This window comes from Ischnura elegans, chromosome 1 (genome assembly GCF_921293095.1).
Source record: "Ischnura elegans chromosome 1, ioIscEleg1.1, whole genome shotgun sequence".
Taxonomy (NCBI): Eukaryota; Metazoa; Arthropoda; class Insecta; order Odonata; family Coenagrionidae; genus Ischnura; species Ischnura elegans.
In genome coordinates, this window is record NC_060246.1 from 50387123 (window position 1) to 50410057 (window position 22935).

Below are 22935 nucleotides of genomic sequence, written 5' to 3' on the forward strand. Positions count from 1 at the left end.
CTTTTGTTTGTTTCTGCTGCCCGCATCCTTCCTTCCGTTCATCTGAGGCCGTGTTAGATTCCCGCTTCAACCAACACATCGCTCCTCCTAACCGCTTCGTAGCCCGCCTCTTCCTCCCCCTCCTCCAGTGTCAATATTGAATAAGTGTGTTTGTCTTTATCGCCTTTAACTTTGTTTGCTCTTGGCCCGTGTGAACTGCCGCCGCTGACACACGCGCAACCGTCGTCCGGCCTTACCCCGCTAGAGAGCGTGCCGTACCCCTCCCCGCCCGCTGCCGACGATCCCCCGCGCTCGCCGCTACTCCTTTGGCGTCATCATCATCATCTTCTCCCATTTCCTCCCGTCCGCTCGCTTCCACCCCCACATCTCATTTCGCTCGACCACCATTGGGTTACTGGCGCGCGAAGCGGACTCGAGGCGCGCGGGACGAAACTCGCGCTCCGCGGTGCCTTTTTCTCGCTCATGCTCCGGCAGAGTCCATCCCTCCACTCCTCGGCGCACTCGCCATCCTCCTTCCGCACCCTCTCCGCTCCCGCGTCATCCCATCCCCTCGCCGCACTCGCGACCGTCCTTCCGCCGCCGCTGACGGATGCAGTCTCTTAAATCCGTCCACACTCCACGCGCGTTGCATGCGCCGAGTGCAGAACCAAGTAGTTTCCCTGCGACAATCTGCTCCCCCTTCGAACGTTCCTCCCTCCACCGTCGACGCTGGGGACATGTGGGACTCATTTTCGCTCGTTATCACTAGAGAGTGGACAATTTGCGTCGGCGAGAACCCTTCCTTAATGGTTCGGGTGGAGTGGAGGATGGGATGCCAAAGGGAGCGGAGGATAAATTATTTTTTTTGGAGAGGTTTCGGGCTGGAGAGGAATGGAGGATGCGACAGATATGATGTCTAGGTGCGCGTTCCAGAAATTGAGCTACTGTTGTATCCGGAGCAATGGATCGAGGGCCAGAAACAAATCTTTGAACAGGTGGAATTCTGGCGTGATATCCTCGGCCGTACTCGTAGAGCACTTCAAAGTCATTTGTTCTACGTCTGATTGAAACGGAACATCAATTGAAGTTCCCATAGTAAAACTTACAGATAGGAGGCCCAACCTAATCGGGAGTTCATTGCACCCTTTAAAAATACTCCGCTTACTCTTACTCCTTCAAGCACTTATAACCGCAACTGATAACAGTCATTGATTACATGGTTACGCTGTAGAATTCTACGAGTACTTTAAATTAATAAGTGACTTCAAAATGGAGTGGAGTAGTGCGCGTCCGGGATCAAAGGGCGGGGAGAGGGACTTTGTCACTCAGGGTGTGGAGAGGGCGTGTTATAGGGTGCCGAATGTTTTGAGAGGGAGTGAAACGTCCTGGGTCGTTTCGGGTGCAGGTGTCAGTGAGAGGAGGTTAGGGCAAGGCGGGGGAGAGGAGGGGCGCTCATTGGGCAGTCAGTCGAAGGTTTTGGGGAAGATTCGGGGAGGAGAGTGGGAACTCTAGGTGCCGGCCGATGCCGGATGTAATCCTTGGATAGTGATGTAAAAGTCAAGATGAGGAGAAAAAGGAGGAGACTGGGGAAAATTTGGGGATGGGTCGTGGGATGGATGGTAGCGGAGGGCTTGCCGCCGCTGGAAGGCGAAGGGGGTTGGGAGGGGGGCTCTGAGGAAAAAAAGAGCGGCCGAAGAAAAACTGGCGGGGGTCGCGGAGGCCTGAGTGAGGCATAGGGGGAAGACTGGGAAAACTACGAGGGGAAGGGAGGAAAAGATGGGGTTTTGAGGCCTTTGGGAGGGATTGTGGGAGGAGGGGATGTTGGGATAGGAAGGTAGGTTCTTGGAGGGTTTGGGAAGGCCACCGAAGAGTATGGCATGGGATGAGGGAGTCTTGGCTAGAAGAAGAAGACCAAGAAGAAGGTGAGGAGCCGGGGCGGAGAAGATATTGAGACGGCGGAATGGAGGGGGGAGGAGGAGATTGAGCAGGGGTGGAAGGGAGTGGTCGGCGTTCGCGGGGGAGTGGGAGGAAGAAAATCCCCTCCCCTCCCTAGAAGATTCTCTCCCCTCCAGACACTCTTTCGCCCCCTCCCCTTTCTCCACCTGCCGCCTACGCATTCCTTCTCTACCCTTTCCCCCACCTCCACCTTTCCATTGGTCCTTCCAGTCGTTTGGGTCGGGGAGTCGCCGTTAAGTGGGGGGCAGGGTGGTTCCGTGGGAGGCTGGAAACAATAGCCGGCCGCTGGCTGCCTCCCTCCTCTTCGTCCCTCACCCTCCCCTTCGTCTCTGCATGCCTCCTTCCTCCTCTTCTCCAGCCCCTGCCCTCAGCGGCTTTGCCCTTCCCTCCGCCCCTCAAGCCCCATCCCACCGGCGCTCTCTTGTGCCCCGCTCGATTGAGACCTCGCCGCCGCTCTTTCGCCCCCTCCCACAGCCCCTCCGCCTCCACTCAACCTTCCCCGCCTCCTCGACTCCCTCTGCCCCACACCCTCGCCTTCCTCTCGTCCAACCAGGCGCCTCCCTTGCGCACCACGTGATCGCCGTCCTCCCCATTCCCGCTCAGTCTCACTCCGGAAGCCGATGACGGAGTACCGACGATCTCTTTTGTCCCACGAACGTCTCATTCCGGTGGTTCTCTTGCTACTCCGCCACAATCTGCCCAGTGCCTCTTCTCGACTCGTCGGCGACCACGGGTGAGAAGTTTTCGCCGAGGCTAGTGTAAGGACTGTTGCGTGAAAGTAGTGCTGGAAGGACTGAATGGAAGTGTTGTTGTCCCCTTTGCGACCCGAGAACTGTCCCTTACTGCACCTGTTCTGATTTCATCGGCCAAGTGGGTAAGCAAAAGGATCTAGGTGCTGTCGCCCCCCCTCCGCGAGTGTCCTGTGCCGTCCTCGCCGTGTCTCCGTGAAGGGGGTGCGGCGGGCGCGGGGGCCGCCGCCGCCGCCATGCCGCAACGGGAGCCGTCCCTTTTCCCTCCCGCGGCGCCCGCCCACCGAACTGCGCCCCCCCGCATCCCCTCGCCTCCCCATTTTGCCCACCACGCCCCCCCGGAGCCCTCGTCCTCCTCAACGCAGCGGCGCCTCCCGTCGGCTTTTGCGGCCTTCCGGCGGGCCGCGCCGCTGCCCCTCGACTCACGCACCCACGACGGAAGGTACGCGTGGGACGCGGCATTGGCCGCCTTGCTGCCCCCGCCGCCCCCAACGCCGACTGCCGCCGCAGCCGCTGCTCACCACCGGTAAGTGTTTTCTCTTGCGTCCAACACACCACCCTCCTCTTCAAACGGGACCCACTAAAGAAGCTTGAAAGTCTTCCCCCCTAATCCTCTCTCGTGTAAGGGTGGGTGTTTTTTTCCTGTCCACCCTCCATTTTTCTCTGGGCGGTTGACCGTTTTCTCTCGAATTTCGTGACGGGCCATCCCAAGGGTGCGAGCACCCGTCGTTGCAGACGCAGGCCTTCCAATCTCTCTCTCCCTTTTACTTGTCCCACTCCTCTTCCCCCACCTTGTCCTTCGCGACCCTTCTCCTACCGTTGCCGTCTCACCCCTTCCAGCCATACTCACATCGCCCAATCTTCTCTCCTCCCTTCCTCAGCCCCATCATTTCAAGTCTTCGCTCGTCTCAATTTACACCCACCCCCTTCTCCATACTCCCCAACTTAACTCCCAATTAACTTCCTAGGGTTATATTTGCATTTTAGTATTTTTTATACAACCGTCGTAGTCTATCGGACGACTTTTTTTTCTTTGCTGCTCGAAGGTGGTCATCAACACACTAATACACTCTTTTTCTCTCTCCCTTTCCCTCGCCATTTCGCTCAACTTCCCGCCGGCAACTCGTACCCGCTCTGTCATGCCCGTAACTGCTCCTCATCTGCCGCACCACGCATGCTATCTTTTGCTCTCAGTTGGGTCCATCGGACTGCCACCACCACCGAGTCGACGCGTGGACTCTTTCTTTCGCTCACCTCTATTCCGTCCTCAGCCTCTGCACCATCATCCACAGGATTCCTCGTTCTTGCATCCCCCATCTTCAGCCTACTCCCACCCTTGTCACCCTCCCAAAGGCATCTTCTTTTCCTGGACCGACCCCACCGGCTCCAGCCCTAGCAACCTCTTTCCGGCCTCCCATCCACCCACCGAAAGTCTCCCTCACCCCCTTCCTCCTTTTCTTCTCCCCTGTCTCACTCAATCTTCATCCACCCTCTCTACTCGTGCCCCCCCTCCAGCTCTGAGCCCTCTTCATCACCCCAGTCAGTCATCTTTTTCCCTCCTACGTCCCCTCCGCTCTCCTGTTCCCTTCGTCGGGATTCCATCCGTTTTGAGTTCTCAAATTTTCCTGCTCCAACTCATCCACTGAATGCTGGAGCATGTCTCCTTTCCTCCCTCAACGTCTCCTCTCAAGTCAACCTCTTATGTTGTAGCTGTAGCTCACTCCGGGCTGCAAGCGAGTTTTGAAATCTCATCGTTCGTTTCCCATCTCAGGCTCATGTGGTCACGGTTGTTTCCCTCTCTTGTCTCTGGCGATTTCATTCACAGTTTACGCATTACCCCGTTGTACACAGCTTTGACGCTGTCATTGTTCATGCTTAATGGGTACTTTTTGCCAGGAAAAATCTGTTCACGGAAGGAGTGGAGATTTGAAGGAATGAATTATTGTAGGAAGGAAACCTAATTCCTATCGTCTACCGTATCGTGATTCGCTTTAGAGCTGCATGATATGCGTTAAAATCTTCATATGTGCGATGGCTCATCCTGGACGTCCCTTCTTCACCATTCACATCCCCCAAATAGAGCCCGCTCCTATTTTTACCCCTCATTTCCCACCGCACGCCTTTTCTTTTCCCCTGCTCTCCGCGTCTCCTTCAGTCTCTACTCTTCTCTTGACATCTCTCATCCTCCTGCGTCCTTCACTCTCGCTGCTTCTCGCCTCCTTTTTCTCTCTCTCTCTCTCTCTCTGTTGGCCCTCCTTCACTCGATTCCTCTCGATCCTCTTTGTGCTATCGCTTTCATCCCAACTTCTCTTTTTCTCCTTTCGACTCTTTGCCTCCTCCCTCCCATCGCTCTCCTCCCCGTGCTCATATGTCTCTTTGCCTTCCCTCGTGACCTCCTCCTCTTCCCGTCGTTTCATCTGAAAACCCATTCATTAATGCCAAGTGCGTTTGATGGTGGACCTCCCCTCACCCTCTCCACCGATCTTTGGCTCCACCTTTTTCCTTCTCGAGTTCATAGCATGCCTTTTGTTTTTTTCCGTTGTGAAAAATAATGAAGAATATTCGGGTATTTATTTAGAAGTTAATCTATCGATTGGTAGAATGTCATTGGCGATATAGCGATATCACAATGTCTATGGTCATGTATCAATGGGATATAACGAATAATTAACGAATTTACCGCAAATATATGGTACCTTTCTTTGTTTTTAATTAAAATATTTCCAAATAAACAAATGAAGATTTAAGGGCGGCATTTAATTTTATAGTTCACATTTTGCGGAATATGTAGCCGATGTTGACGTTACTTTCGTAAGTGACCTTAATATGAGCTAGTTACGCATGAAATTGTTTCAACCTTGATGTGGTGAAAATGCCATGTATCCGTGATAAAATATAAAACAATCATACCACATATCAATCCACTGCCGACCATGGTTTCGACACTCTTAAGAATGACTCAAGTGTGTCGAAGCCATTGTCAGTTGAATATTGAAGTGTGGAAATTACTAGATATTGTTGTTTTATATTCTATCATGGTTATGAACTAGGTAATTTTCAACACTGTTTTTTTCAACCATTTTCAAGCAGTGGTTTTTGGTTTATTTACGGCTATCGCTATCATGCATATTTAACTCCAAATTTTCACCTATTATTCCGGTACACATTTTAATTATATGATAGAAGGAAGAAAATAATAAAATGCTACAAATCGTCTTTGTTGCTCGTTTCTGCTTGAAATAATCTCCACCAGGCAAATTTTATCGTCGGGTAAGGGCCGAGTTCACTTTCTTTGAATGCCGGATTATTTTGATCGCAAAGGAACTACTTTTCAATCAGAGGACTTTCCCAGTCAAAACAATATTGGTTTATTAACGTTAATAAACCGTGAACTGATCGTATGAAGGGCATTTATTACCCGTCCGTTAGGGGATGATGAAAACAGTTCTGAAACTCACGATATGGGATAGTTCTTTATACGGTTTTTCTTATTCGACGCACGAGTTTTTCTTCTACCACGGCTATCCTGCAAGTATATGAAGAATGATTGGGGGTCATGGATTAGCCTTAAACAGATTTTAGAAGATGGTGATGGCTAATGGGGAACATGGCGACGTAGATAGAATGCTCATCTTGGCCTCCTCCATGCCTCTCTTTCTGAGGTCATGCCGGGTTCAAGGAGATGAGAGTCGTGTGGTCTACTTCGTAATGGCCGTCAGGGGAACTAAAAATTCCGAGACTCGTCTGGAGCCTTTGCCCTTGCCTCTCTGATCTCCTGCTTTTGAGAGGAATGGTTTTCGATTTTCCCTCTCCTCGATATTCTTAGATGCTCTTTCAACTAAAATTTTCTCAATAGCTATACTATTCTTGGAGTGTTAGAGAAAAGAAATTTATCATGGAGAGAGATACCCTTCTGTATAATTTCGTTCCATTCACAGGGATCAAGCATTTTTATACGAACCCTCCTCCGTCCTTTTTAGCATCACACTCATTTAAATCCATTCCCTTTGCTGAGGGAGCTGCGACTCCGCACGTGCAGTCGCCTGGCATTTCATTCGACCGCGTCGTCCTTGCCTCCCGCGACGATCCCCTGCAGGTGCAGTGTTATGGGCGGGGGATCATGGCTTGCCTTTGATTGGTCTCATTTCAATGCGAGACGTACATTCAATCATGAAATTGCGAGCGGACACGTTCGCGCCATTTCGACCTGTCATCGATTCCAGAGAATAACGCTGTAACCCTACATGGTCTTCCTGATGAACTAAGGCGTCGTCTCACGGCACAAAATTGCTGCAAGTGAGGTTTCGGATCGCACCGATCGCCGATTGCGTCGGCGCGAAGCAAGGCGAATCCGGGCGCGTGCTCCAAGTCCCGCGAGGATCCCGTCTCGTGGAAGGCGGGGATGTACCAGCCGCATCTCACCGGCAGGGAAGAGGCCCTCCGTAAGGGGAGTGGCTCCCGCCGACTTCCCCTCTTTTCCTCTCGCCGACCCAATCGAGTCGGTTTCGTCGGCGGCGGTTGGGCGATGAGAGGTCGGAGCTGGTCGACCAATAACACCTCAATACAAGACCTAATTTAGGGTTCCCAAAGGCGCAGGCGCGGTCTCACCGCGGCTTACCCATTCTCTTCTTGCCTTAGCAGAGCCTTTGGCCGGTTTTGGTGCCGGCTTTCCTTTGTCCCGGGAGGGCAAACAACTAGATTGAATCGGGATGTTTATTTAATGCATATAGCGAGGCACGAGAGGTTTTTGGACTATTTGGGTGGGCATACTCGCACAGGTGGATTTCTACAGGTGGTCCTTGATTTCAGCTGATCGGAATAGGGGCGTTCACAGGTCCATCCGATGTTTAGCAATTGTTCGCGACGTGTTTTGACAACCGAACCCAGAATTTCCCCAAGTTCGATGCGAGGGTAACAGGTGCAGAACTCTCACAATCAGTAACCATCTAGGAGGCAATGTGACCCACATGGGCGTCGCATTTTGGTGGCTTCTTCTGAAATCACGATTGGCTTTATATTTTTCATCATAGAAAATGCTGTTGTTTAGGAAATGAATTCCCTAATGATAATTTTTGCCAATGTTAATGAAGATTAATGTGAACGCTCTTTAAAAAAACCGGATTCTTCAAAATTTATGCGTTTCGAGTTTTTACACTCTATACAATTTGCTGTGTACATTGCTTGTTAGCTTCGAAGGATGTTATAAACCATGTTATCAATATAGGCAGCAGTGTAGCAACAATAGGACTGATAAATACGAATATTTAAATTAGGATTATTTAACTCGGAAGTTAACTGGAGAATTATTATGAAATGTATATCTCTCGGTCATATCAGAGTATGTTTAAGGGATGATTGAATGATGTTTGCGTCGCTAATATGCATTTTACTAGTAGTTCAGGGGTTTTTAGCTCTTAATTAGCATGTTACATCTGATGGTGCGGGTCAGACTTAAGGCTCTGCTTCGTTCTACTACCACGGGGCCCGCGGGAGTCCAGGTACGACACTTTGCCAACTGAAGGAAAACCTTAATTAAACACATGCTCGATAAGTATTTGTTTTTCATTGTCCAATCAACCACCTTATATTGGTTAAGTTTGTCGAATAAAAGCAGTCTCTTAAATTCCTTCAAAGCGAAGTTTGGGCCAATGCATGCGCAATGGCTTTACACAATCATATGTAACATCCAGTGTGTCTTTCTATGCATGTATTTTTTAACGCAGATTTTCTGAGAAACCTACGCATATCGACTGCGTAATTAGTTTTCCTCTCGTCATCGTCACGGAATCGCGAAACTTCAGGGTGGTAACGTTTTAATTCTGTACGGGAAGCGCTCACCTTGCTTTCTATTCAAGGAAGGTGACATCGTCGGGAAGTGCGAAGAAAACTAAATTAGCTTCACGCACTGCATCCTGCTTGTGTCTGTCAATGAGTTGAAGAGGGAATGAATTTGCGCCACATTATGTATAAATTTTCCGAAGATTTAAATCTAACTGCCGATAAAGAAGATAAAATCATGTTACTCATAGAATTCTGAAATTGTACATGAACTGAATACTATTTTTCGACTGTCATGATATTTTTATATTTTTAAATTTATTATTTTCCTTATAGCTATTCACTATCGTCATTTTTGAAAATTTTTATCGTTCAATTTTACTTCTATCATCATTTTCTTTATCACCGCGCATTTTATTTTTGTATTTATTTTTTTCGAACTTGCACAGGGTGATTTTCCATCTCTGCGCGTCAAACGATGAAGTTATGGTCTGAAATATTTTTTCGCGTGTCTGTTGTTTTTCGATATTTATTCTTATCCAAATCATCACACTCCAACTTCTATAATGGTTACTGTTTTAGTTGGTATCCTCCTATTACTTACATTATGCGCCTTGTGTTTACATTCTGTGTTTACATGTGTCAGTTTCGTTTCTATTTTACGCTACGGAATTTAAACAGCTTAGGGAAAATACTGGCGTGTAAATATAAGCCTTGAGCTTGTTGAATATATCTATATATGTAAACTCCTTTTTCGCTCTATTCTAGCTTAACGAAATAGTCAAAATTCCACTTAAATAAGAGAAAATCCAGTCTAAGTGTTGAATAATCAGTCGCTCATATGTTACCGTTTGAAAGTAGATAAATGACGGAATGTTCCAAATTGAGGCCTTTTGAATATCTCCATTTTTTGAAAATATGTCTCCAAAGTCTTTCAATCAATGCCGGTCTCGTGATGTTTCATAATATACCAAATGTTGACAGCGTAGGGACTGAGAATTGGCTTGCCAAATGTTTGGTCTTTCGAGGACATATGTCTTGTGATTTCCACGAAAGTCTTCACGAAGTTGTAAAACGGTTCCTTTTGGTTCATTGGCTTTGTCACTTACCTCTTGATTTATACTTTAACTTTATTACTTCACAACGTCCAATAGTTATATCACCTGGATCTGTTTTATGCATCAACTCTTCGTAACCGACACAGCTGCTGCTTTATTTGGGGATTAATTATTTGTTAACGGTTTATTAATATAGAAAAGTACCTGAAAATGTGTCACTTAAGTCAAAAGAGTCAACCTTCGTGGTTTATTTCTGAGTAAAAACTTTGAAGCGTGTAACTACCCGCCAAATCACTAAATCTTACGCGGCCCACGTTTGTCAAAATTACGTAATTGACTATGGGGGTAACCCGCGACAAGACTTTGAAATGGACGTTTCCTCTGCTATGCCGCAGACCTCATCAGGGCTAATGACCGGGATAACGTGTTATTATTGCGTTACAAGTACTTTTGAAACCATATATTTTGCTAATAATTTTAAGCAAATGGCTCTACCTTTGGCTATCAGAATCCTTTGTTCACTCATAATATATGTTCTGTATCCTCATAGGAAGAGAATCATAGTAAAAAGTTTTTCCACCCAAACCCTGCTACCAATCACTTTTTTGCTGTGTATGTCTTGGGAAAATTATTCTGATGAATTATCACTGCATTCTAAAATTTCCATGCCCGTTGACTTTGGTGTCCAATCGACAAAAATCAATTTCACAATATCTTGGACCTTTAAAAAAGAAATTTCAGTTTCAAGTTGATATATATGCCATCAAGGCATTTGCGAAAATTCATAGGTTTCTGAATTAATGATGGATTGATTGTTCTATTAGCGCAGATTTCGGAAAATAGGTCATAAGAGTTATCTTTCTTCTTAGCCTTTTAGAAGTGTTTCCTTGAAATTAGCTGTATTCATCGCAAACCTGAGAAGGAGCAGGTGTGAAAATCATGTTAATAAGTTGATTTTAGAAAAACATTCTGGAATAGTAATCGAGTCATAGACCTTGTAGCGTGATATCTGTGGTTTAACTTCCGGTTCGTGCAAATTTTTCTCTTGATTACTAGAGTTACCTGAAATGAATTTAGAAATTCGATTTTGCTTTCTTGTCATTCATTCTCTTTGATATCTTGCCATTATTTAAATTACTTATTGAGTGTTATTCACCTTAAATATTGCCTTTATTGCTTGAAAAATAATTCCTGCTTATATCTTTTCTGCTTCAATCTCCTTTTTATCTTGAATTTCTCGATTTTGTTGTTGCTGAAGGAATGTTTTTTGGTATGCGCTTCTATGATTTTACGGTGGTCAATTCATTTGAGTCCAATTGGCATTGAGGCCTAAGTATTGCGAGACTATTTTGAAGAATATCTTGATCTAAAATCTACATAATTATAATTTTAACGATTTAAATTACATATTTATTTTCGAAGCACTGGATTGAGAGAGGACCAGCTCCCGCATTAGAGGTTTTAGTATTAGGTACTCTGTGCCAAAGAAGAACAGCCTGCGATTTTTATTGTAGATCGTACATGATTTAATGTTGATGCTTGTCCCAAAAGGGTTCTATAAGATAAATGAAAATTCAGAGATCGAATACAGAGAACCATTTGAAACGGCTACGACATGGGAACGCTATCTAAATACAATTTGACGAATTTACTTTTCTTCTCATATCAAAGAGCAAACCAGGTTTTTTCGTGGATTCTATCGAGGCTCGATAATTTAATCTCCCATTTTTCAAACCTTTTAAGTGGCACTTGTTGGTGAGCTCAGAAGCGTGTGAATTCCGCTAGTTAACACGAAAGGGGTTTCTTTCGAGTCTTCTGCGGTTTCCCACGGCGTTCTAGAAATATCACCGCGTTCAAAATTTCTCTTGAGATTCCCCGATTTCGCACCGTGTTTAAACTCTTCCATCCGTAGCCGAATATTACCTCCTCGAAATTCCAAATCCGCTTTAAGGATATGGTGTTGGAGAGGAAGTACAAGAAGTATTATGTATTCTTTTGGGATATGAGACGAGTGAAATTATTTGGATAATATTAACTATCACGATTATTTGCCTTAATTTTAAAGACCCCTCAAAGGGTTTACTTCATTTGACACTTTCAAGCGGTTTTCATTATTGCTTGGGGAGATTCGGTGAAAATGTGGCAGTAATGTTTTTAAATCTTTAAATTTCAAATTGGATTTGAAGCTCTGCAAAAAGACTTCTTTAAGAACTTCGATAGTAAAATATTGTATAATTTTCTGAATATTGTGAATTTTAATGTTTATTAATACACTGCTGTATCTCATATTTAAGAAATGATTTATTATGATATTTAAGATTGGCGCTACAGATGCGTGGATATTTATTATTTATTGAGTTAACAAGTGACTTCTTAAAGCACCTGTTCCTTTGACTGTTCATATTTTGCCCTTACTCTATAATCATACTAGTTTAGTAGTGAGGAGAACTTTTTAAATGGGTATTACGTGCCGCGAAAAACTTTTTCATTAAGTAGTCATCTTTTGGGACGTCTGGTAGAGTGGATTGAAGAGAGAATTTCGTGCAGGAGAATGATTGTAAGTCCAGCTGAATTCTGTGAGCTACTAAGATGTGCACTTATGTCTTTAAAAGTTTAAAAGCCGTTACCAATCACTACTATTTTTTTCTTCCCTCAAAACCTTCCTTGAATAATTGTAAACATCGGAATCTATTTATTTATTCACTTCTGCTGCTGGTTGTATGCGCATGCAAGCGTCATCGTGAATTCAAATGTTGTAATCATTGTAACTATTATCTACGCTGGCTATGCAAGCTGTCAATATGTTTACAATGCATCGAAGTAATTGGTCAATGTTTTATATTAATTTGCACAGTTGTCCAAGTTTATTTGGGGAAAGTGTAGTTTCCCGTACTCATTTGACACATTAAAAAAAAGTTATTTATTCTCAGACGGGTCTCGTTTCATTTGCTTCATAAGACCTTCTGTCTTGTAGGCAATAAATTGAACGGAGGCCTTGCATGATATCATTTAATTTTAAGTTCACACCACCTTTTTAATTGTAAGCTTTTATAATGTAATTATTAACAACATATTCATAATCAATCCCGTACATCTCCCTCAATTGGGTATATAATATTGTTCTTCAGTTAATTAGTGACTGTGCGTGTAAACTAATGTGTGTGTGGTTTTGTGATTCGGAAGGAACTTATATTTTTTGTAGCAGTCTTGTTTGGGCTATTTTTTCATTCGCTTCGTACATTGGGAATTCCGGAATTACTCGGGATCTAAATTGTTAGTTACTGTCGGTTAAAGTGCATGTTAAGTCAGGATCTCTACTGCCTTCGAAGAGTAAGTACGTCAGGGAATGCGAAAGGAATGCGGCGAGATAAGAGGATGCGGGATAGGGGGAAAAGTATGTGATCGCGTTTGCAGAAAGGCGAGGATCACTGTCTCAGTTCATTGGGTGTGGAAGCGTCAGTGAAATGTGAGTGAAATAGAAGGACGATGTTGATTGGAATTATCCGAGAGGGCTGAGTTCCCGTCGTGGGTGTTGAGTGATGGAGTGTGAATGGGCGCGGGGAGGTGGATAAGAGAACCGACATGTCTTCGGAGTGGAAATGGAAAGGAGGCTAGCCAGTTGAAGCTTTACTCATATAATGCCTTCTTGGAGTCACATTATGGTTCAATCAGTAAATAAAATTTATCGATAGATTTTTTTGTTACGGATGCATTCGTGAGAAAATTGCTGGTTATGTGCGTAAAGGAATGTGAATTTTGATTTTTGAAATTTATCCCTTTAAAAAATGCAAACATCAATGTTGCAGTGAATTTCTCTTTGGTTTACAACATGACCATTTTAATTCCGTAATGAAATTTAGGTTCTATCATTATATTAGTCTTAAACATTCATATGTTTAAGAATAGTATTCCTTCGTAGTTTATTTACTGTTTTATAGTGTATAAATAATTATTCTCTAGCATGTAAGCGGTAAAAGGACAGCTACTAGTTGATATTCGTTCAGCCGTCATACTAAAGTAAGATTAATTAAATAGTCTTTAAAATATAATGTCTGAAAGCACAATAAAATATTTTACGAGACAAAGGAGGCTGTGGTAAGTAACCTTGCTCTTCATGTTTTTTTGCAGGATTAGGGACAGGAGAAAATATAATTTAACTACGCCTGTTGCGGATGTGGCAACCAAGGTATTCTAGAGAGCGATTGAATGCTATTTAGCACTTTTGAAAGATGAAATAAATTACTTCTTAATTATCCTTGTTATACCCATGTAACTTCAATTTTAAGCGTTATAAACGGAATTATTGGAGCAACACTTATGTTGATGTTTTGTAAGTGGAAGTCGATTGAGTAATAAATAATCCATTGAGCTCATCTATATACCTCTGCAGCTATCTGAAATATCTATATACCTCTATCTATATACCATCTATATACCTCTCCGATATCTATATACCATCTATATACCTCTCCGAAATTTTTTTATCAAGTTGTTGTGCTTGTTTCACCGCCATATCGCGCCTGACGGTAATGCAGACTCGTGAATATGCCTTAAAGTAATTCCATGTTAAATGAAATATTTGTAGAAAGACAAAACATTCTTTGCAATGAACATTAATACCATCACGATATGCAGCGTTATTTAATAAGCGTGCATGAATGAATACTTTTTAAGCAGCGTCTCAGAATATACAATGCGAATAAATCAGATGAAAACTGAGATACTTTGAGCGGAATATGGAAACAGTAACCGACACCCTTTGCAAAGGATATATGTATAGCTACTTGAATATAGATAATTCCACCGCGGGAGTCTCATAGTCGAATAGCCAGCTGAGACGGCTTTTCTGGAGAAATAACAGCTACTTTATTTGAACGTCATAATTCTGAAATATGTTTGGGAAATATCTCTCCATGAATTAGAAGCATGGACCATTGCAAAAACTGATTAGGAAAGGAAATATGCCTTTGATCCGTGGGCTTGAGAAGAATGCCGACGTGGAAATATTAAATTCGAATTTGTAATTCAAATCTGAGCGTGTAATCAAGGACTATGATGAAGATAAATGTATTATAAGAAAACCGGTAATTTCATAGTCAATCATAATGCTACTGAAGGTGAGCATTGACATTGAAGACCTGAAACTGAATTAATTTCATAACGTAAATATTAATTTTTCGGAATAATCGTGGATTTAAAAAGACTTGGAAGTAAATAAATATGTTATAATTGGAATTGTAGGTACTCACAAATGATACGGCGTGGAATCGATGTTGTCCATTTTTTGCCGTTTGGAAAAAGAGGAGGACTGAAAGACGGAAAGGGAGTAAAACGGAGAACGGCTTGGAGTTGTAGGTGGAGAAAACTCCAGCTGGAGTTCATTAGGAAGAGACCTGGAGGTGATTGGAGCGGAAAATGAGGAGCGAAGGGATGCTGAGGACCCTGCTGGAGGGATGTATGCTAGGTGAGCGGAGGAGGAGAAGAGGGCATGACTTTATAGATAGAATGGGGTGAGATGCGATGCATCCCGAGCTGAGAACCGAGTTCAAATAGTGAGTGAAGGTCTGTATATCTAAAAAAAACAGCTAAGATATTCATTAATCTATAAAAACCCGCCATTACCGCTAGGTTACTCAAACTAATATTCTGAACAGACATAATATTGGAAGACCTGTATTCCGATGCGTTTTTAAATTTTATCTCACATGTTCTTTGCCGTGTTCCGATTCCTGTCTCACTTTTTCGCTCCCAACAGTTTCTTGAGAATGCATTTCTGTGGGAAAAAAAGGTTTCGGCCTAATGATTGGCTGTTGTAGAGAGTTTCCAGTTGCGCATGATTCATTAACGACATGGATGCTTGCAATAATCCTATAGGAACACGCCATAGGCCGTCGACGGGCTTTATATACCCGTGAATAATTACGGCGTTCCTAACTTTACAACATCCTGCGCAATTAATTTGTCGCTAGTACATGTGGTTTTTGTTCGTGAGATCTGCTCATTCTCTTTGTCATTAAAACATTACTGCCATAAACCTTCATTATCTGATAACCATGTAGGCAATGTGTACGTACTCGTTTTATGAATGATATGTCATCTGGATTGTTTGCTTTTATCGATCAGTGGTTATGGAGGGAGTTTTTGCAAATGAAACCTGATATACTGGAATATTTTATGGAAAATATTTGGTTTTAAGTTCTTTGAAGGCAGGTGACTCTGTTTTTTACATTCAGAATACCCTTATGATGTATTGTACAGTTTGATTTTTTGTTTATTTTTTAACGTTTATGACATCCACCAAACATTGAGTGTGAGTAGTGCCTATGCCGAATAGTTGTCTTGGTGAACCCTATTCATCTTTTTGACCACTTACTGCAAAGTGTTAGCATATTCCGTATGATTGTCAAAATAATCATTTACCATTCATGTTGTTTTAATTCCTTGGCTTCTGGTGAAAATTTCTCCTTCGTTTCAATTGAAGGATGGTTTAAAACCACATACAATGCGGTTTTTAATATTTTGAATCTAAACAAATGTCGCCTATTAGTCTTGTTTATGCATGTTTTTAACCGAAGTGTTGCCTTACTTGTGGGGGTTCTGTAAATGTAAACATTGGCTAAGACATGCATGGAAGGTTTTGTAATTCAATTGAGGATTATTAAACATTTTTGCTTTGTTCGCATCGGGAAATCGGAGTGAAATAGGTGGGGCGGAAAAGGAAGCCTTTATTCATATTGTATCCCTCTTCACCATGTCGAGCGTTATTTTTTTGAGTGCGAACTGTCTCTATTCATTTTTTGGTTCTTTTTGACATTGGCACGATATATTTTATATTTTTAACGATTTTATGCATTCCTTGACCAAACGGTTCACGAATTCCTATTGTTTTGCGTGCCATTATTCACGGACGGTAACAAGTATATTAGGGCTTTAGATTCTTAATATTTTTAGGTAGTAATTAATGTTAGTAGTTGTAGAATAAGCTTATCCCACGTAACAATAATTGATGGAAACTGAAGCCCACCGAATAAGTTATTCGGTTTTAAAAATACATGATTTTTATTGTTTTATTTAGGATCTTATCCTTTCTTTTAACGCAGTGTAACGCAAATTCTTTTTTGAGCGACAAAAAGATGATTTTACTGTTACCAACAGGTTGATCTGAGTTTCTTGAGTGCTATATGTGCGTGGAAACGCACGCTTTTTTCCATTTCGGTTTCCTCGAAGTTAACCAGGAGTATGTATCCCAGGAGTTTAGAAAATTCTGACACAAACATTAACTTGATTTATTCCGCGGTTTTTAGGTGGTTCACCGGATTGACATATATAAATGAAACAGCCTTAGGTAAATAATTTCCTCGAAGTTATCAAATGTGACATATACTTATTATAAGTTCAACAGATTCAGGCTTCAATTGGTGGAGGTTGGAAGACTTGCTCTTGCACCAGATGATGGCTCAGTGAGCCGAAACACGTTGTACGCAGTAAATAATTTTGTGGAAAAGCGTTACGATCTTTTATTCATTTAAAAACATGTATTATGTACTCTCGTTTGATTATAAAACACATAGACCAACCTTCGGGTGTGTATTGGAGAACGTGCCGTATACATTGCAGTAAGCAAAGGAAGTTTAACTAAGTCCTGCTCAGTTCTCGGTGTTTCAAAAGAAAAGTTTCCGTTTTTAGCCCTTTTCTGTCGGGTGTTATAGTGTTCTTTGACATTTTTAGGGATGTATTATTAGTGACGTATTTTGGAGATGACCATAATGGCCGAAAGCGTGCGTTTTAATGCACGTCTCGTCTCACATGCACGTCCCAAGCGGTTCGGACCAACCTGTTGGGGACAATCAAATGATTACAACCCTTTATACTTCAGAAATGGAACTCGCTGGCTCGTTTCAAAATCCCATTTAGACTCGCGGGGGCTATTTTCCACTTAGACCGCTAATTTACAAGTGCAATTTATATTCGTCCCTTACGGTTTCACTCGTGCACCCCGCTCGTTCCCTTAGTCTTAGTAGTTCCCTTATCTTCCACCTTCGGGGTCCTGAAATTAAACCTTGAGTATCACCCGTCAGCGTTTTTATGCCAAGTTCCTTAGTTTTAAAGAGTATCAATGTGCATATGTATGGAGGAGTTTAGAAAATGAAATAATTTTGAAATAAAATGTAGTTTTTAATATTTGAAGCTCTTCGTCCATAAGGATATTCGCAATGGTCACACATTTTGACACAAAAATTAAGTTGATTTATTCCGCGGTTTTTAGGTGGTTCACTGGATTGACATTAATAAATGAAGTAACCTTAGGTTTTCCTCGAAGATTATTATATAGAAGAAACGATTTCCTCGAAGTTATCAAATGTGAAAATATATTTTATGTACTCTCGTTTGATTAAAAAACACATATACCATCCTTCGGGTGTTTTTTGGAGAACGTACCGGCGTGATGATCCCGCAGAAGGAAAACGGCCTGTAAATAGATCTCTTGATTGTCGGTCTTCATAGGACAGTTTTTCAATATTCGGAATTCCATGTTCCGATGCGAATGTCACAAAAGAGAAGGTGCTATGCGTCGACTTTGACAATCGGCACCTCTTGATCGCCGCCATGGTTTCAATTATAAAGGCAGAACTCCTCCTCTTCGTAAACCGCATCAGTGGCCGTGCGGTTTTTCCAGCAGCTCGCCCACGAGTGAAATGCTGACCACGGCCACCTCGAAAAAATGCGGTGATGTCGTCGTGGGGTCATCTTTCTTTTTGTCTCCATTCCCCAATGATTATTGCGTTCATTAGTAGTGACAGCGAGTCGCTCATTCGATGGTGTCCTCACCTTTTCCGGTTCTCTCCTGAATCCGACCATCCCAATCAAGCAAGGGTGCGCGGCGTCGTTAGCGCGGCCGCTCCTTCCCTCACGGGACGTGTCGAGTGGTTAAAAATTTCCATTTCGCGCTCGTCACGCGTCTAATTTCCTCCCCCCCTATCTACCTCCCCGGGCGTTGATTCCTCTATTTACGGAACGCCCCCCTCACTCTAGACATCCTTCCCCCCCGCACCGGGAGTATATATCGCGCGACTCGCCCGGTGAGATACTGGTTAGCAGCAAAAGGACGGTTTAAAGGAGCGGGAAGGGAAGGAGGAACGAACGACGCTAGACGGGACGAGTGGAAGGAGTGAGAAGAAAATGAGCCGAGGCGGGAGAGTGAAGCTGCGGGCGCGGCTGTTTTGGCTCCGCCGCGCCCACGCTCGAGCGGTCCAAGCGCAGAGGTTGAGGGACGGAGAGTAGATGAGAGACGTACTGAGTTAGTGAGTGGGGCATCGTCCGCGTGTCGTGATGCGTGCCGTGCCGGTCGTGATAGTCCACAGTCACTCTACACTGCCTCCGCCCTCAGCACCCGGGAACGTTATTGTTTTATTTCGGGCGTCGTCCGCCTTGTCGGTGAATCCGTCAGAACGGTTTACTTCACTGTAAGGGTCGATTTTTTTCCAATCAACTCACTAGTTTGTATTAAAGGCAACCTTTAGGGCTTAGTTAATTTAAAGTGAAAGATCGGTAACGGTAGTGGTTTTTTTTAATGACCCTACAAGCCTCTCTGAAAGCATACAGTGATCAACTCACTGTAAACTTACTCATCAGCTCATCGCCCGATGCTGAATTTAGTATATATTGCAGTAAATCCAAGGAAAATTTCAAATCGATATATGTGGAAAATTATCATGCCTCGTTTGCTGGAATTCCTCGGTGCAGTCAGCAAGGGCGTACCCAGGATCATAACTGGGGGGAGGGGAAGCCATGGTCCAGGGGTAGGGGTAAGCCAAGTTGTGATATTTTAACCTGGAAAAGATGAATGAAACCAATATTTTAAGAAAATTATAACAGCGCTTAATTGGTTTGAGTTTATTATCTTGAAAAAATAGTTTTATTTTAGTTACATACCGTATAACAATACATATCATGTTTCTTGGGTTTAAGGAAAATTTGTTGAATACATTAGTTTCAATTCAGTATTAATTTTGCTTAAAGACTTGTGTGATTTTTGCTTCTAGGGGGGGGGGGGGCAGCTGCCCCCCTGCCCCTCGCTGGGTACGACCATGGTAGTCAGTGCATAGAGTGCCCTCGGTAAGCCTGAAGACAGCGGTATGCTTTCTTTCTTCGTGAAGGCTATGATCATTCAGAAATCTAGCACTATCGACCTTTCCTCCTCTATCGCTTTATTTCAGTTCTGTTTCATACTATATCCGTGGTCTTTAACTGTCATTTCTTATACGATAGGCTTTTAGACCTTGAAATTTTCATTCTCCTCACCAACTATTGTGCAATTCTTAAAATTACATTAGATATTTAATCTAATGAATTATTTGTGTATCAACTCTGGTTTTCTAATCTTAATGCTCATCGAAATGTATCTCAACTTACTTTTTATTGCCAGCGATTATCCTTGTTTACGTTAACTCCAGTGCCCACCAGATTTAACTTATCACGTCACCTTGTGTCTAAAAATGGTTAACCAACTCCTCTGGTATTGCCGAAGCGATCAGCGTCATAGCTCGGGTTTTATAAATTGACGTCAGTAGAAGTCCTTGTCGCCAGGCTAGTACCTCCCACGAACTGGATGTCTCCTAGCTGTCTTGAATTCGTGAGCGAGCGTCACTTACGCTTGCAGACAGACTCAGCCTATATTTTATAGTGTCACGAATAGAAAATACTTTAATTTCTCTGGACCATGGTGATGGTATTCTATCATCCTAAGTGCTGTCTAGTTTTTGTGATTCTAGCTGTGAATCCCGGGTTGTGCTTGGAAATAACGTTCGATACCCCTGCGCTCTATATTTGAGATATCATATTTATTTTCCATTGATTCCTTAATGTATCATAGTTAGCTGTGCCACAATTAAATCATGACATTGATTAAGAATGCTCTCTTTCCTCTTATTCCAGTGTAGTTTTCTTTACAGTGTATTTTACTGCATGAAGAATTGACTGATGTGTTCAACAATACTTCTGTATATGTTGGTTTAGTATTTGTATACTGCCACGGAACTTTTATGTTAAACCAAGTAACACAATCGTAAAAGGAAGAGATATCATTTAAATAAATGCGATAGAAATTCACTTCATACGTTTGAATATTTCATAGCGTATTGGCAGTCACTCAATCTACTTATAAGTTTTCTAAATATCCATCTCCCATCTTTCAACATCACAAGGCTCCATTTATTTATTTACAAGAGGTAATTACTCATTGATCCTTACTCTATCTTCAAAATGGCACTGGTGTTACTAAATGGCAACCGTCATGTAGCCTTTCACAGTTTTATATGTTATTTTAATTATTAGCTCTAAAAATATACATTCAGGCAATTTTACTGCAGGAAAATTTTCTTGACTCTATCTGTATTTTAGGGAAGAAAAATAATATACTAAATATTATTCAAAGACTAAAATGTGATCTATCATATTAAACGGTCAAAAACTGATCATTGGAACATTTCTAATCGCTCGTTAGTTTTGGGTGATGAGGGCACAAACTTGACCTATGTCTGGTGATAACATTATTGTTACCCATGAGCATTGACATGAAAAAACTGAAACTTTAAAAATACAAGTCAATACTGAACGGTACGATATGATCCCTTCCAGGAGGAATGGGAGGATTTTATGACTCCCTTTTTTAAACTTAAAGTCTATCCGCAATGACGGAAAAGAGAATTAGTCCAAAGAGATCCTGAGAATCGTTTGAAATCCAAATTTTAAAAAAAATATTTTTTATTCCCAGTGCTGATGCAGAAGATTTTTAAATAGCTTAAACACCAAATAAGTGAGAGATTCACGAGTAGGTTCATCTACCAGCCTCTTCCCATTTTTCGCCCTTGCACCTTCCCCAATTTTTCTAAATCAGTTCCCTATGCTGTCAGAAACCTTTTCTGAAAAATTAAAGATAATATTTGCTCAGAAGACCAGATGATGTAGCTTGGAAGATACGATTTGGATCTATATTATTTCCAGAATATCTATGGTGCAAATGCCATGTAATATTCATATTGTTCAAGTTAATCACTCCTGTGGAACGTAATGCATTCAAGCTATTACAAAAATATAAGCTTATGAAAAAGTCATTGGAATTGGTATATCCTGGTATATTTTGTTGCCGGCATGCTTCCGACTTCGTTAGCGGATAAGAGAGGTAACATACATGCATTCCTGTGAATGCGCTAAGGGGGTAATATGCAAGCCATGCACATGCACAAGAAGAGCAGGATGGGGCAGCTGCTCCCCCTAGATGCAAAAATCGCAGAAGTCTTTCAGGAAAATCAGGACTGGATTGAAACGAAAGTTTTCAAGGAATTGTCTTTAAACCCACGAAAAATGATATTAGTATAAGGCATGTATTTAACCAAAATTTTTTTTTTCAAGCAAATGATTTTAAAAAGTAATAAAGCTCTGAAATAGTTTTCTTAAAGTATTCGTTTCATTCACCTTTTTCATGCTTAAATGTTACAACTTGAACAACTATGGCTTGCCCTCCCCTGGTTTTTATCGTGGGTACGCCCTTGGCCATGCATACAGTCAACAAATTGTACTCGGGAAGTTATTTTCTTGCTATCTTTTTCATCGTAGTGTTATTATTTATTAGTCCGGGATAATTTATTGGTATTTGCTCGTTGGTCGGAGCTTCAATACGAAAAGTGAAAGGTCCGTGATTTCATTCTCGGGAAGCTTCGTCCATGTTTTTTAGGCCGTCACTCCGGCTCTACCCAACCGTTGTGACCAAATTTTCATATATTTCTTCAGTGTATCTGTTTGCATATTTCTTCTTTATTTATATTATCTATTATTCTCTTCCACTCTATACCATTTAAGTATGTAGAAAGGATATAGAACAACGCGCGAGCCATTGAGTTTATATGCTCTAATATTTTCTCAGCTCTGTGACGCGAAGTTAGTTTTATCCTCAATCTCTAGGTAATCTTTAGCTGAATGTTAAAATTATTGCTCCATAATTAATTCCTAGACGAAGTGACTCGATGTATAGTACAAATAAATGAATGGTGAAAATTTTATAGCATGAAAATCTGGCGAACGTTCCCTTATTTCCGTGGGTACTCGTACTAATTTTTGCGGGGGTGGCGACGTTCCGACGGCGTTGCAGAATCGTGTTGTACCACGTGCTTAAGCTGTTGGTACGGTGTTGGTTCTGGAAATTATTGGAAGGTAGATATCTTTATCGTTAGGATATCGTTAAATATCGTTTTGATATCTTATTTTACGCGGCCGGTGGAATTAACAGTTTATCGGATAATTTTAGGAGCAGATTTGTTAGCTTAAAAATCTCAACCATTTTAATGATTGGGATACGAGGTTTCTAACGGGACTATATGCTCGTAGTGTATTCCCGTTGTATTTTTTTATCTCGACCT

At 42.4% G+C, this 22935-nt stretch overlaps 1 protein-coding gene across 1 annotated transcript in view; it reads left to right on the forward strand.

Annotated features, from left to right (window-relative positions):
• The first annotated feature begins 2348 nt into the window (after positions 1 to 2348).
• The window catches only part of LOC124159853 (transcriptional activator cubitus interruptus), a 92015-nt gene continuing 71428 nt past the window's right edge, over positions 2349 to 22935 (forward strand). Inside the window, exon 1 of the mRNA XM_046535758.1 lies at positions 2349 to 3210. Coding sequence (XP_046391714.1) covers positions 2921 to 3210 — 290 coding nt within the window. The 5' untranslated portion in view covers positions 2349 to 2920. The remainder of the gene's footprint in view (positions 3211 to 22935) is intronic.